This window comes from Durio zibethinus, chromosome 25 (assembly GCF_047325235.1).
Source record: "Durio zibethinus cultivar Kanyao isolate XHJ-2024 chromosome 25, ASM4732523v1, whole genome shotgun sequence".
In the NCBI taxonomy this organism is placed as follows: Eukaryota; Viridiplantae; Streptophyta; class Magnoliopsida; order Malvales; family Malvaceae; genus Durio; species Durio zibethinus.
This window is the reverse complement of record NC_143186.1, coordinates 14,179,421-14,193,832: the sequence shown is the minus strand read 5'-3', so window position 1 is coordinate 14,193,832 and position 14,412 is coordinate 14,179,421. Positions and strand designations below refer to the sequence as shown.

Sequence of the window (14,412 nt, the reverse complement as noted above, 5' to 3'; positions counted from 1 at the left end):
ATTTTAGCTGTCAAACTAGGGAAGATGGGTGAGGCCACCAACATTAACCCCTTTGGCAGTCAATGTATTAGGTCACCTGAAAAACCTTTCACTGTCCAAACACTATCGTTTAATTTTTGTTTCATTTCTTTGTTTCTTTTTCTTCTTTTTGTGTGTTTTCTTTGGGTTTCTTGTAAACTATTTCGTTTATCCAAACCCCAACAAAACTCTTCTTTCCTACAGACAACAAAAAACCAAGTCAAGTAAGCCCAAAGACCCCTGAACAGGCTAAATTCAGATGCATGCAAAACTTAACTATTCATTTATTTCCTGCTTTTGTTTGTTCAAGTATAACCAATTTGGTGTGTTAGTTCATCTCCTTTTAGTTTCTTCCTTCACAGAACGTCAGGCATCCATCCCAGTTTTCCTCTCAACTTTTAACATTCTTTCTCTCAATGGAATTGCCTGTGAAGTCACCGGTTTCCGGTGGCTGGAAAGCTTCATACAGATTAGAAACAAAAAATTTGTCTTACAAGTTAAGCAGCAAATTTGAAGAGTTGAGATTGATTTTTGGCGGCTGGATTAATCCAGATAGAACTCCCAAGTTCATTTTAAAGGGTGTAAATTGTGAAGCTAAACCTGGAGAGATTACAGCAATAGCTGGACCAAGTGGAGCAGGAAAAACTACATTGCTAGAGATTCTTGCTGGAAGGATACCACCCTGTAAAGTGTCATCAGGGGAAGTTCTTGTCAATGACAGGCCTGTTGATGTTAAATTTTTTCGGAGAGTTTCAGGTTATGTTACTCAAGATGATGCTTTATTTCCATTGCTTACAGTTGAAGAAACGCTCATGTATAGTGCACTTTTGAGGCTACCAGGAGGGAGGAAGGAAGCTGCTTCTAGAGTGAAAGGGCTGTTGAATGAGCTTGGATTGGAGCATGTGGCAGGTTCCAGGATTGGTGGTGGATCAAACAATGGCATTTCTGGTGGAGAAAGGCGCAGAGTATCAATTGGAGTTGATTTGGTTCATAACCCTGCTGTTATCCTGATTGATGAACCAACTTCAGGATTGGATTCAGCTTCAGCTCTTCATGTAGTGACACTGCTAAAATCAATGGCAGTTAATCAAGGTAAGACTATTGTTTTAACCATTCACCAACCTGGTTTTCGGATCCTCGAGCTGTTTGATCGCATTGTTTTGCTTTCAAATGGATTTGTTGTTCATAATGGATCGTTGAATCTTCTTGAAGAAAAGCTAAAGTTTGCTGATTATCGTATCCCTACTCGTGTCAATGTTCTTGAATTTGCCATCGATGCAATAGAAAGTTTGGCAGTTTCAAATTCTGTATCTGAAAGTAACATAAACTGTGAAGATTGTAGAATATTGAGGAGGCCCATTCATCTTGAAAGAAAGCTTCTCTTCTACCCGAATTCTCGGTTGGAGGAGGTTTTGATATTAAGCCAAAGATTTTGCAGCAACATATTCAGAACCAAGCAACTCTTTGCTACAAGAGTTATACAAGCCTTGATAGCTGGATTTGTACTTGGAACCATATATTTCAATGTTGGAAATGATAAAGGAAGGATTGCTTTACAAACTCAAACAGGATTTTTTGCCTTCACCCTCACCTTCTTGCTATCTTCCACAACAGAAGGCCTGCCTATTTTCTTGCAAGAAAGAAGAATTCTAATGAGAGAGACTTCAAGAGGAGCTTATAGAGTTTCCTCTTATGTCATGGCCAACACCATTGTTTTTCTTCCTTTTCTTTTGATGGTTGGCATCCTCTTCACATCACCAGTTTACTGGCTAGTTGGTTTAAGAAAGGAAAACATTGATGGGTTTCTTTACTTCTCCTTGGTGGTTTGGTTGGTTCTTCTAATGTCCTATTCTTTTGTGGCATGTTTCAGTGCTCTTGTGCCAAACTTCATCATGGGGAACTCAGTAATTGCAGGTCTAATGGGATCTTTCTTTCTCTTTTCAGGGTATTTTATCGCTAAAGATAAAATACCAAATTACTGGATTTTCATGCATTATTTGAGTTTGTTTAAGTACCCATTTGAGTGCTTTATGATCAATGAATTTGGAGGAAAACAAGGTCAAAAGAGATGCATAGAATTTGATAATGAAGAATGTCGTTTATTTGGCAGTAGGTTCTTAAGACAGCAAGACCTGAAAGATTCACAGAAATGGAGCAATTTAGCTGTGATGTTGGGCTTCATAATTGGCTATAGAGTGCTTTGTTTATTGATTTTGTGGTACAGATGTTACAGAGCAAGAAACTAGACAATCTTTTCTTTTCTTTTTTTCATTACTATTATTATTTTCATTTTTGAGTATTTATCATTTTTTATTCACTGATCTACCTATGCATAACGAAAAATCTAGATACATGATCTGTTTACATTCATGCAGAAAAGGGATTGTAGCAGATAGTTCACAAAAAATATATGTAAACTTGCTATCAAATTAATTGTTCAAGGCATTTTAGATGAATACATGAATCCAAAGGTCTTCTTGCTGCTCTTCCCCTCAGAATTCCCAGTTCCTGCTGTTCTTCAAAATTAACATAATTACTTTCTCATCCATAGTTATTGTTTCTGCTAAAAGAACTGAAACATGCTGTAAATGAATCAAATGTTCGCCGCATGAGTTTGACCCGAAGCAGATACTATATCAAAGTTATGATAACATTGTTGATTTCCTATTTACTTGTTTTTCAGCTGATAAATAGTATGGCTTCCAACTTGAATCCTGCCAACACCTAAGAAACAGGTTTTGTAAATCATTTCGGTGCTATACCTTGTTGAACAAAAATTGCCTTATTATTGCATGTTGATTGGATCAAACTAAAAAACAGCTCAAAGAGTGAAGAGATCCATTCATTACAAAGTGCACAGAATAATCAAAATACACCAGAGCATTCTGTTTATAGAGGAAAGAAGAAGCTGTCTGAGCAAACAAAAGTTCACTCACCTGAAATCACAAAGTATTGCTCATATACTCTCTGAGTTTGCAGTACTTTTTCCTGATCTTTCTTCTTTTAACATGACAGTGAATTTAAAAAGAATAAAAAATATAAAGGCCTAATTGGTTAAAATTTACATAAATTTACAGCATTCTGGTCTCAAATGCAGGAAAGGTGAACAAGGTATATAGTTTGGCTGGTAATTTCCGAAGCCCTAACTTTTTCATTGAAAAACAAGGGAGAAAAAATTTCAGAATACTAGCCAGAGAATACCAAAACAATAATTACACAAACCTAATTGCTTCGGTCATATATCGAATTGAATGTCATTGTAGCATATGATGTGGTAATATTTCCTGATGGCGAAGATGAATTCCCCCCTTCGCCTGTGCCTTCAGAAGTCATGTCAGGCTTGCCTTTTGCGCCTCTGAGACTCATGAATTCCGAAAGCAGGCCAGGTTTTGATATATTCAGGTCATCCATAGATTCCTCACCCATTAGCATCTTCACCACTTCAGACATGGATGGTCGGAGCTTTGGCAAGTCTTGGGTGCAGAGTAAGGCAATCTTTAGGAACTTCTGAGCTTCTTCATTGTTATAGTCTCCATTCAATGATGTATCAACTAATTCCACTAGTTGTCCATGCTCATACATGTTCCATGCCTGCAGTTGTAAATCTACTAAGCAAGGAGTCTCAAAATCATATGTCTTAACACTGAAGAACCAAATTGAAACAGATGAAGCTCACTGTACACCAAAGTACAGTATACATTAGTGGAGATAATGAGGCAAGACTTTCAAGTCATGCCATTTATCTACACAGAAATGTTTCTAGAATTAGGATACCCCTGAGAAAAGCACCAAATGCTTTGAGAAATTAGAGGAGGTATCAGTTTGATGTGAAACTATGATACATTGAATAAGTATATTCCACATGGGTTATTATCTCTCCAAGTGTCTCTGCATTGAAAGACTATTCAAGCTATGAGTGATGTGGACAATACATAAAGACTCAAATGACCCTATCAATGAAGGCTACAACAAGATAAGAAAATAGAGGAGATCCGTACCCTTTCGAGAAGATATTGCTCTGACAGAGGTAATTTCCTGTTTGTGTTGCTTCTACCAGTAACAATTTCCAATAGCAAAACACCAAAACTGTAAATATCTGCTTTTCTCGTCAACTGACCTCTTATAGCATACTCAGGTGCCAGATAACCTCTACATAAACCACATAAGGATACACAAACAAATTAAAAATGCTGACAGAAAGTTATGTAGACTGTTAAATAAATAAAATAGAAAATTCAAAGCTTGTATCATGCCTGATAGTTTTCAGTACAATCAGATTTTACTGCTTTAGTTATCACTCACCCACAAAAAACAAAAAACAAAAAGTGACTAAAGAAACAGGTTAAACATGATAAAGTGTAACCAAGATAAAAAAATGTGTAATGCCAGAATACCCGGTAGTTAGAAGCATCACCAACCATCCCACATGGAAAAACATACACTCTACATTAAAATGTCTGTTCACTGAGAATGAGAAATAGAACTGACAGGTATATACAGCAATTTAAGAACTCACGCTGTTCCAGCAACACGTGTAGTTATGTGAGTCAAGTTGTCTGGGAAAAGCTTTGCCAGACCAAAATCTGAAATTTTGGGCATGAGATTTTTGTCAAGGAGGATATTGCTTGCTTTAATGTCTCTGTGAACAATATGAGGTCGAACTTCCTCATGAAGAAAAGCGAGCCCCTTTGCAACACCAATGCAAATGTTACGTCTTGCTTGCCAGCTGAACTGCATACTGCTATGGCCTCCCCCTAAAAGGTAAGAGACCTTAGACTATTATTGTTCAAGCAGTTAATAAACACAAATCCAAAGTAGTAGTAATTACCAAGAAGCGTTTGTGCAAGGCTGTTATTCTCAAGATAGCCGTAGACCAAAATTCTGTGGTTTCCTTCCACGCAACAGCCACACAACTTAACCAGGTTTTCATGCTCTATATCTGCAATCACATTTATTTCTGTCAAGAACTCTCGCACCCCTTGGTTTGAGTAAGCTGACAGCACCTTTATAGCAGCCATGGTACCATCTCTGAAAGTTCCCTGTTCATTAAAAAAATGATTGATAAGAACTTAGCATTGGATGTTAAAATAATAAAACAGGCTTAGTTTAAAATTTAAGCAATTTATTAAAGCATTCTTTCAAAAAGATTTGAAAAAAAAAGATTGCAATCACCTTGTAGACAGCGCCGAAACCTCCTTCTCCAATTTTATTGGAATAATGAAAATTTTCGGTTGCCATTTTCAGCTCCCTGTAAGTAAACAGTGTAGTGTTCTGAATACCTGAAACCTCTGTGCAAATGAGTATGCATTAGGGGCTTTTGCGAGCTCATAATAGATATAGAAGGAAGCATTTTCCAGGATGGGAGGAGGTCTTTTAGCTGAGAGATGGAATACATATCTAGCTCCAGATGATTTTAAAAGAAGCTTGACCTAATAAGGAGTTCAGAAAATTTTAGCCGTTCATAGGGGCTAGCTTACATTTTTTTCCTTCTCTCAAGTTGATCATAGTGTAGGGTGACTAATGCTCTTGCAGGAGTTATGTCAAAGTCGAATAAACTTCACTTAATTTAGCAATCCCCTAACCAAGCCCCATTTTATAGCGCAATAAGCCATTTTCTTAAGATTGTTAGTTGCAAACAGAGGACAGAACATTAAGTCAAGTTAGCAGCATACCTTCATCAATTTCTACTGTGTTTTCATCTGAGAAAGGTGCCTTCTTTCTCGAAAATAAAAATGAGAAACAAGTCATGACCAGCCGTTGTTCAGCTTGAATGCCTTAAACAGATGGAAACCCTGCCTGGGCACTGTAAAGCATCAAATAAGAATCATCATCTTCTAAACCCATCAAAAAGAGTATATTGTTGCCTTATCATATCTTAATTAACCATTAAAACATTCCTATAGAAAAATAGATAAATGAAAAGGTCAATCTATCTCTGTGAGTATAATTACGATCATCATTGACCTCCTAAATTATTTCGGCTTTAGGCTTATAATTCAATAAAAAGAAACAATGACGCCAGAGATTTTGTTAGAATTAGATAATAAGCCAGAGATAATCCATCACTAGCATATCAAAGAAAATAAGATAGAACTGAATGAAGGATTAAGTAGTAAAGGTCTTAATTTAATTTTTTTAAAAATCCCACATAACTGGATGCTAAAAAATTTTAGTCAAAAATTCAGCTCAGGTAAATCTAAAGATCATTCTGAGTTCAATTCTATTGACAGGATCATTAATTAAACTTCCAAATGTGTTTTGCCTACTAATTTTAGAAACATAACAAATTTTCTTGAGAGTTGAAAGGTCAAGGGGAAAACTTAAAGATCTCATGGAAAGTCCCCTCGAGTTCAAACCTCCAAAACAGGTAAAATTTTCTCAATTCTCCACAGTTTTTGAGCACATCAAGAAATTATAATCTGATCTACAACACTTACAGTTACAAAAATGAATATACATCGTATTTTGAAGGGGGAAAAACAAAGAACATGGGAAAGCATTGTAAAATCTTCCATTGCACAAACTTGAAACTTTTAAATAGCACAACCTTTATCAGAATTCAAAGCTAAACCACTATAACATTAGCCCCCCAAAAAACCCAACATTCCTTTTTCTGTGTTTTGCTAAGAACATATAGAAAATTGAATCTAGAATCTTTCTCTAGTGTCAGAAAGAATCCAAAAAAACAAGAAAAAAACAAACAGCCATGAAGACCAAGCATCCGAATTTCGTCAAGTAAGCTACTTTTTGAGTATATTCAAGCAAACCAACCAAAGATAACGAGATCTTAACTATTCTAAAGCATAATTTTCTCTTTCTTTTTCTTTATTCCTGTTTTTTTATTTCATTTTCCTATATTTTCATGACAACCAAACTAAACCCAGATTGGAAACTAACCTTAAATGCTTGTGCAAGCTGCAACAAAAGATTCAGACAACCTTAGAATCGTGTAATGATAGAGTTTTGCAGTTAATGCTGGTTTTTCTCTAGTCGTTACTTGTTAAAGTGGAAGATGATTGCATTAACGAAAGGCAAAATAAAAAAGGAAAATTTTCTATTCTGCCCCTAAAGGAAAGTTCTTTGAAACTATCATTTTGTGATTTATGACGTCATTTTAAATGTTTTAATGAGAATTATTGACGCCATCCTTTGGCTTGGATTTGCCGTCATTATTTTATTAAAACTTTTAGAAAAAAATTTGATTAAATTCCCACGTGAAGGTGATGACTTGTGCCGGGTGCTGGAAAAGTAGAGTTGGAAATGTGGAAATACGACTGTCCATGGTTTATCTTTAAATAATTGAGATCAACTAAGGTTGCTTTCTTTTGAAGACTTTATGATATTTTATGAGTATTAATAATTTAAAATATTAGTAAATGTTACAACGCAAAAGCAAAGATAACTTAGCTTTGTTACCACTTTAATACTCTCAACTTGTAAGCATCTTTCTATGTAATTGTAAGCATCTTTCTATGTAATTTCTTTCATCAAATTGCATGGATGATATATGACTTTTCTAATTTAGTTACATTTTTTTTTCTATCATCCACAGGTGCTTGTTGGTATCACCATATGGTGCAATAAAAAGGGGTTGACATTGGAAGCAATTTTGGATTTGGGTGATAAAGGGTTTATTAATCGTGATAGGTTAGTAAAGTGTTAAATTTTAATTTTAATTATTAAAATTTAATGTTTTAATAATTTTAATTATAAAAAATACTACATATATATTTTTTATATGAAAATTTAAAAAGGATAAGGCGTCTTGGACTCATTTCTTCTAGTCAAATTTGGGATCATTAATCGTACTTGTAACAGTTAGGTTAATTCAAAGATCCCAATGCTAGGTACCGAAGACATGCGTTCAAACCTCACATCTCAAGTTCACCCTTGGTCACGTTTTAATAAATTTCAATATTTATAATTTTTTTTTATCTTATAATCTTAATTCAAAAATTCACTCAAATTTTAAGAAAATTTGTTCAAAATATTAAGATTCACTAACTGTATTTAAATATAAATTTTAAGTTTGTTTAAATTTCGAAGTAAACTTTAAATAAAAAAATTAAAGTTTGAGTTTAATACAATTTAACTCCTTTAAAATATATAATTAAATTATTATAATTATTTATATATATGTATATGTGTGAATAACGATTTGAATTTTACGTTGAAAGTTTAAATTTTAATTAAAAACCTATTACAAAGTTAAAAAAATAAAACTTTGGAAACAAAAAAAAATCACAAAGAGAAATTTTATTTTTTGAATTTATTTATTATATAATTTGAGTATTAAAGAAAGGGTTTGGGTAACAATTTTTCAATTAGGTGGATTTGAAAAAAAAATTAAAATCCTATTCATAGGGTCAAGGGTCTTGGAGAACAAATTCTTACGGTCCTTGATATCATGTTTATACTTGGTTTGATTTTTGAATAAATCTATTCATATTACGACCTGCATTATGTTAAAAAATTTTCTTTTAAAAGACGCATTAATTAAAACTCCATGCTAATTACATAAACTTACAAATAATTCAAATTAAAAATAACTTAATCTAAAAATATTCGAAAATTTAATCAAAACTCAAGCTCGATTTACTACTTGCTAATAAAATAAATTTGATATATTGAGCTGAGTTATAGTAGCTTGATCTAATTCAATTTAAATACAAAATCCGACAATTCAAATCTTATTCTAATTTTAATAAAACTAAAATTCAAACAATAGCCAACTCCAAAAAAAAAAAAAAGTGAAAAAAATGAATAAAAAGAAACCTAAAACTTTTTTAATTTCTCGTAAATTTGCTTATTTTTTAAGAAAGATGGAACGTTTTATAATGATTGTCATCAAATATAATTATGGGGATAAGATGCATGAAAAAGATGGAAGATTGATAATAAAATGGGTTATTCACTATTCTTTAGCTTTATTATAAGGAGATTTAATATTTGTGTAATTTATTAAAGGATATGTGTTATCTTGTTAATCCCATTTATGGAATTTAAAAATTTTATTATCATTGTTAAAAACTTTATTATCATTATATTTGATTATTTCTCTACAACTTATTCTAACCAATAAGACTGCCCAAGATACAATCAGATCGTCATGCAAGAAGGATTATAATATAATTGCTAAAACATATATAAAATTACTCTCTATACTTAACTAAATCTATCATATGAATTCATATATTTTTTATTACAACATTAAATTCTTAATTGATTTTTTGACCCTAGACCATATGACACGAATGACATGAAATAAATATTTCTACAAAAATATTTACTAAGCATTTACGAAAAAATAACTTTGGGGCTTATGTCAAAAATTATTAAAAAAATTGACCTTTTTTTAAAAAAATTTTAAGACGTGTCTAAAACAGGTCACAATAATATTTATTTCATATTAATACTGTATATGTCTCAAGATAAGTTCATCTCGCATAAAAGACGTGATTAAAATTTTAATTTAAATAAGGCTCAATTGATTAGAAAAATTTTATTAAATAATCAAATTGTACCAATAATCATGTGATCAAGCTCAATTGATTGTAAATAATTCTTAATTTCAATAATCAGAATTTAATTTTATCAACCTCAAAATACTAAAAAGATAAAACAAGTTTGAGTAGAATAAAAATATAAGAGCGGAGAATGATTAATTTTGTATTTCAGCCTAATATAATCTAGCTTCCAAATGGCCTTGCCCATGCTTGGATTTTTCTTTCTTAAAGTGATAGAACAAGTTAACTTCGTACAAGAAAGGGAAAATTGCACCGTGTGAAATCATAAATTTTCTATGATACCATTTGTATAGGAAAAAGAATAGGCCACTTAAAATCATCCTAACCACAGCTTCAATGTTCATTGATGACTAGAAAAATATCTTTGACTTCCATATCTACAATCTCAATAGTTTTTAAGATGAATTCTCAATTTTTTATTCGAAAGCATTCTGTTTAATAGTTTTCACATTTAAAAGGATCAATAATTTTCTCTGGTTTTAATTAAGGTTATATTAGATATGATTTGAAGATTTCTTAAATAAACTAATATGAATCTTCATATTTTAATTATGCCTTCAGTACAAAAAATATATTTAGTTTTGTCAGCAAAAAAGCCAGCTCTAAAACCCATAATTTACTTAATCTAGTAAAAAATCAGAAATTTATAAAAGTGGGCTTATGATTCAATTTCCTTTTGTCAATTTTCAATCGCCTGCTTAGTCAAATATTATAAATTAATAAGTTTTCTTACACTTTGTTTTTTATATTAACAACATTTTGATTATCACATCATTAATACTCAAGTATGACATCAAAATAAACAGTCACGTGTTCAACTAATCACGTTAACATATATGAAATATAAAAATAAAAATTAGACCATACATGTAATATTTTTTACTCAACTTTTTCTTTGCTTTCTAATTTTACCGTCTTTCTTTTTACTTTTAATCTCTTGTTAAGAAATTTGATTGATTTGAACGTTGAAATATGTCTTAAAATATTACTTTCGATGCTTCCTAACCTTTTTCTTTATTTATGACATATGTAACATACTCTCCAACTCAACCTTCAACGAATTCCACCTACACAAACCAGGAATTGCATCATCAACCTTAACTACCACTTCCTTATTGGTTTCTCAATATTCAGTTTTCTGAGGTAAAATTCAATTATTTATTTTAAACGGGAAATTTGACCCTTACAAGCATAGCAAATGGTTCACGTGAACAACAAATGTCTATTTTTAATTGTCAAATCTTGCATGGAGTTGGAGACTTTAAGGGAGAATTTGGTAAGGTAAAAAGAGAAAGAATTTAAATTATTAATTAGAAAAAATATTGGTCAAAATTTGGCTTTGAAATGCTGATTTTGATTGTTCTTGCTTTATTAGGTAATTAGGATGCCGAAGATGTTAACCAATGACATTATTTTCAAAGGAGCAATGTCAGCTATGCTCCACGAGTTTGGAATATTTGAGGGAGAGCTATGAAAGTGACATAATAATAATAATAATAATATGAGGTAGCAAATTGGTTAAAACTACCTTTTAAGTTCGGATAAGAGATTTGTTGACCATAGTTTATAGTATTTACATTATTTCCCTATGGTTTTTTAATGATTAGCTGACAATATTGAATCTTCATCTTAGACTAACTATGAGGTTAACTCTGTTCATATATTCATATTTTGAGAATGTCTATGATTTTAAAAGCTAATATATTTATTTATTTTACAAAAGATATTATAATTTTGAAATAAAAAAATAATTATAAGTGTTAAGATTTTAAATTTTAAATATGTTAAACATTATATTTTAAAAATGATTGCTTGAATCAATCAGACTAAATTTCAGATTCATTTATCTTGATTTTGTTTAAATATTTTTAGCATTATGGATAAATTTCAATATCTTAAAAATCTTAATAAATTAATCAAAATTGATATTTAAAAGCTTGATTGTACTGAATTAGAGAGATGGATTGACACGACAATATAGCATGGAATGTTTAGCAAACAGATTACAAATGAATGTTTAGCATGAAACTTTGGTTATGCCATGCAAACATAAGTCGTCAAGAAAAGCTACTTTCAAAAGGAGATAGAGCATCGGTTACGCCGGGACGTATTGACCATCCCTTAAATATTTCAACAATTTACCGTAAATTTTCTTCTTCTTTTTCTTTTTCTCAAGAAAGAGGGAACGTTTTATAATTTTTATCATCAAATATAATCATGGAGATAAGATGAAGATGGAAGATTGATAATGAAATGGTTTATTCACTATTCTTTAGCTTCATTCTAGGGAGATTCAATATCCACGCCTCAATTGTTTAAAATATAATTTTCTTTATTCATTTCATATCAAATATTATATATTTCAAACGGTAATTCTATCCCAGTTGGCATAAAGACATGATTAAAATTTTCATTTAAATATGACTAATTGATTGTAAATAATTTATTAGATGCTCAAATTATACGAACAAACATGTGATATACTATACAATGTTAAACTTTTAATTTTAATAATTAGAGTTTAATTTTTTATTATTCTAAAATATTAAAATAAATAAATTAAGTACAATAAAAATATAAAAATTCGTATTATAAATTTATAAGTAGAATGATCAATTTTGTGTTCCAACCTATTACAATCTTAGCTTACAAGTAGCTTTGCTCATGCTTGGATTTTTCTTTCTTAAAGTGAACTTCGTAGAAGTAAGGGAACTTCGTAGAAGTAAGGGAACATTGCGCCGTGGGAAATCATATATTTTCTATGGTCCCATCCCAATTGGATAGGGCAAATAATGGGCAAATTAAAAATATCCCAGCTACAGCTTCAGTGTGCATTTGAAGACTTGGAATTTCTTCTTATTTTGGGCTAAATTTGACCACTATGTTCATTTCTTAAATCATGGCCTAATTCTTCTCCTTTATTTTCCAAATAAGAATTTCAGGGTAGTTAACTGAGTTGACTATGTTATTCTAAATGTGTTAGAATTAGATGATATCTATCCTATTAGGGTTTTTATTTTTTTTCGATGAAGAGGATCTTTGAACAATTAAATAGATATTAATCATTGAATCAAAATATTAAACCTTAAAATGTAACTTAATTAGGTAAAATAAAAATAAGAACTTTTGAAGGATTATTATCTTATACATGTTTTTAAAGTTTATAAATGAGTATATATCTAATTGATATATATATTTATTTAATTTTTATTAATTGTTTATTTGCAATCAAATGAATACATGAGAACCCTAGACACTTACTTTATTGTTTTAAAAAGCAAGATTGGAAAATTTTTGTTTCTACAAGAAAAAAAAAATCTTTGACTTTCACATCTACGTACAATCTCAATAGTTTTTAAAACGAATCCTCAAATTTTTTTTTCTTGGGTAGTATTCTAACTAATGGTTTTCACATTTACAAGGATCAATAATTTTCTTTGGTTTGAATCAAGACTACACTAGATGTGATTTGAAGAATTTTTGAATAAAACAGTACAAGTCTTCATATTTTATGCCGTCAGAACAAAAATATACTTAAACAAAGCTAGCCCTAAGATCCTTAATTTACTTAATATAGCATAAATAAAAGGTGATAAAATGGGGCTTATGATTCAATATCCCTTTTTCAATTTTCAATCCCCTGCTTCTAGAATGAATCCATAAGGCTAAAGTATTTAAGGTTGCACTAAAAGTTGAACATGTTATATGATTTTTATGAAATCATATTTTTTTTTATTATAGTAGTTTATTTTAATAAATTTTGTTATAATAATTTTTTAGTGGATCAATGGTCTCTGATATATCAATTTCATAAATTCTTTTATATAAAAGATTTACTATTGTGATGAATGTAGAAAAAATTACTTATGTCACTGCTAATCATAAATAAAATGATAAATTGATCTGTTGCTATAGTGAGAGAAATAAAATAATTAAAAATAAAGTAAATTTAAAAATTCATAACAAATTATATAAATTAATTTTAAACTCGTATTATGCACGGGTGGACAAATTAATTATAATTTTTATAGTATTTATATAATGATCTTTTTAAAAATTAATAGTAGAGAAGATTTTTGTAAATCAAAATAAAATTTTGATTAATCTAGTTTTAAAGAAATTATTGAACTATTAAGTTTCAATTCAATGCAAAATATTAAAAAAATTAAATATAAAAATAAAAATCAACATCAATAATAGAACTTATTTTTTAAATAAATATTTTAAATAGACAATTTCTCAATGAAAAGTAAAAGAAAAAAACATATTTCTTTTTTTTTAATAAATAGGGAAACTTAAAACATTTAATCTTGTATTAACTATTTTGTGTCACCAAATTTACTTGTATAGCAAGTAAGTGAACTTTGAACATACAAGTGTCCTTAATCAAGATATATAAACTCCCTTTTAACCTCCTTAATAGACCACAAACAACCAATATTCCTTTGCTAAATCCACATGTAAATTTTGACCAAAAAAAAAAAGTCCGAATAAAAATTATTTATTTTTTGTATTCAGTTTATTTTTTATTTTTTGCTTTTCATTTTTTTTAAGAAACAAAATTAAAAAATAAAAAAAAATCAACCAAATTAAATCTGAATATCTCATTCCAAGATAAAACCAATGTTATTTAGATTATAAAACTAACAGATCTTAACCCATATTCCAAACAATAATACTAAAAATACAGTTGTAACTCTCAAGCAAAAGGATATTAAGAGTACATATAATACAAGAAATCAAATAGCAATAACATTTAAAAAATCAATCAAACATATAAAAAAAATAAATAGGGAGCCGAAAAAGTAAATAATTAAGTATAATACCTCCATGAAACTTGGTGATTAACAAATTTATAAAACTATCA

General features: G+C 30.2%; 2 protein-coding genes across 5 annotated transcripts; one reads left to right on the top strand and one right to left on the bottom strand.

Annotated features, from left to right (window-relative positions):
* Positions 1-220: 220 nt before the first annotated feature.
* Positions 221-2,448, top strand: LOC111276537 (ABC transporter G family member 10-like). The gene has a single exon (XM_022862286.2). The coding sequence runs from the start codon at positions 435-437 to the stop codon at positions 2,262-2,264; it is 1,830 nt and encodes a 609-aa protein (XP_022718021.1). The 5' UTR covers positions 221-434; the 3' UTR covers positions 2,265-2,448.
* A 158-nt stretch (positions 2,449-2,606) lies between these two features.
* LOC111275893 (cold-responsive protein kinase 1-like) lies at positions 2,607-7,072 on the bottom strand. Of its 4 annotated transcripts, none has more exons than XM_022861496.2 (7): positions 6,916-7,072; positions 5,691-5,821; positions 5,191-5,306; positions 4,847-5,057; positions 4,535-4,772; positions 4,017-4,167; positions 2,881-3,609 (listed from the first exon to the last, which is right to left on the bottom strand). In XM_022861496.2, the coding sequence occupies exons 2-7, from the start codon at positions 5,764-5,766 to the stop codon at positions 3,241-3,243; spliced, it is 1,161 nt and encodes a 386-aa protein (XP_022717231.2). In that variant the 5' UTR covers positions 5,767-5,821; positions 6,916-7,072; the 3' UTR covers positions 2,881-3,240. The 4 variants fall into 4 exon arrangements, with proteins under 4 accessions (XP_022717232.2, XP_022717231.2, XP_022717235.2 ...); XM_022861500.2 differs by lacking the exon at positions 6,916-7,072 and adding an exon at positions 6,811-6,884; XM_022861502.2 differs by lacking the exon at positions 6,916-7,072 and having other exon boundaries at positions 5,191-5,266; positions 5,691-6,895.
* Between the last annotated feature and the right edge of the window lie 7,340 nt (positions 7,073-14,412).

Bases quoted from the DNA above. Each gene is read 5' to 3' on its own strand.
- LOC111276537 (XM_022862286.2), top strand. From the start codon at position 435: ATGGAATTGCCTGTGAAGTCACCGGTTTCCGGTGGCTGGAAAGCTTCA.
- LOC111275893 (XM_022861496.2), bottom strand. From the start codon at position 5,766: ATGACTTGTTTCTCATTTTTATTTTCGAGAAAGAAGGCACCTTTCTCA. The intron at 5,307-5,690 runs GTATGCTGCTAA...TCATTTGCACAG, and splicing joins CACAGTAGAAATTGATGAAG to AGGTTTCAGGTATTCAGAAC. The intron at 5,058-5,190 runs GTGATTGCAATC...TTTAATGAACAG, and splicing joins GTTTCGGCGCTGTCTACAAG to GGAACTTTCAGAGATGGTAC.